The sequence below is a fragment of the Eimeria acervulina genome, genomic scaffold (genome assembly GCF_000499425.1).
Source record: "Eimeria acervulina Houghton genomic scaffold, Eah_scaff766, whole genome shotgun sequence".
Classification (NCBI taxonomy): Eukaryota; Apicomplexa; class Conoidasida; order Eucoccidiorida; family Eimeriidae; genus Eimeria; species Eimeria acervulina.
In genome coordinates this window covers 15,001-15,772 of record NW_013547157.1, presented here as the reverse complement: position 1 = coordinate 15,772, position 772 = coordinate 15,001, and the positions used below count along the sequence as shown (strand labels likewise).

Below are 772 nucleotides of genomic sequence, written 5' to 3'. Positions count from 1 at the left end.
CAGTAGGAGCGTCAGAAGCAACAATACCAGCAGCGCCGCGAATAACCGCAGCAGCAGGAAGGTTAACAGCCGCAACATCAACCGGAACGATAACAGCAGCAACAGCAGGAGTATCAACGGCAGCAGCAGCAGCAACAGCCACAGGAGCAACAGCAACGGAGGCAGCTGCTGCTGCAGCTGCTTCCGTGTGTATAGCGAACATGGGTTCTGTAAGGACGCGTGTGAAGTTTCCGCTGCAGCGGCTGTTGCTGCTGCAGCACTACTTGCTGCTGCTGCTGTTGCTGCTGGTATCTTGGGTCCTATCCACAGCAACAGAAGCAGCAGCAGCAGCGGCAGAAGGAGCAGCAGCAGCAGCAGCAGAAGGTTTAAGGGAAGTTCTGGGGTTAGAGACAGATGAAGAATCAATATTTCTTAGTGATGAGTTAGAAGACGTGCTGCCAGACAGCAGCAGCAGCAGCAGCAGCAGCAGCAGCAGCGATGAGTTTGCGGAGTATGAGGAAGATGAAGAGGGCGAATTTGAGGAGGATGAAGACGACGAAGAAATCAGCAGCAGCAGCAGCAGCAGCAGCAGCAGCAGCAGCAGCAGCAGCAGCAGCAGCACCGAGGAATGGCTAGAAGAAATTGAAGACGCTCTCTCTAAGGGGGCTACACACCGTATATATTATACTTCAGAAGAAGACAGTTTATATAAGACAGACGTAGCAGACAGCCAGTTGCTACTGCTGCTGCAGCAGCTAAAACCCAAGCTGCTGCACAAGTGGCAGCAGCAGCA

The 772-nt window shown here is 53.4% G+C and overlaps 1 protein-coding gene across 1 annotated transcript in view; it reads left to right on the top strand.

Annotated features, from left to right (window-relative positions):
• Positions 1–200: 200 nt before the first annotated feature.
• EAH_00048490 (hypothetical protein, conserved) overlaps positions 201–772 on the top strand; it is a gene marked incomplete at both ends in the record, with an annotated part of 10,787 nt that continues 10,215 nt past the window's right edge. Inside the window, one exon of the mRNA XM_013391404.1 lies at positions 201–772. This exon is cut by the window's right edge and continues 288 nt beyond it. Coding sequence (XP_013246858.1) covers positions 201–772 — 572 coding nt within the window.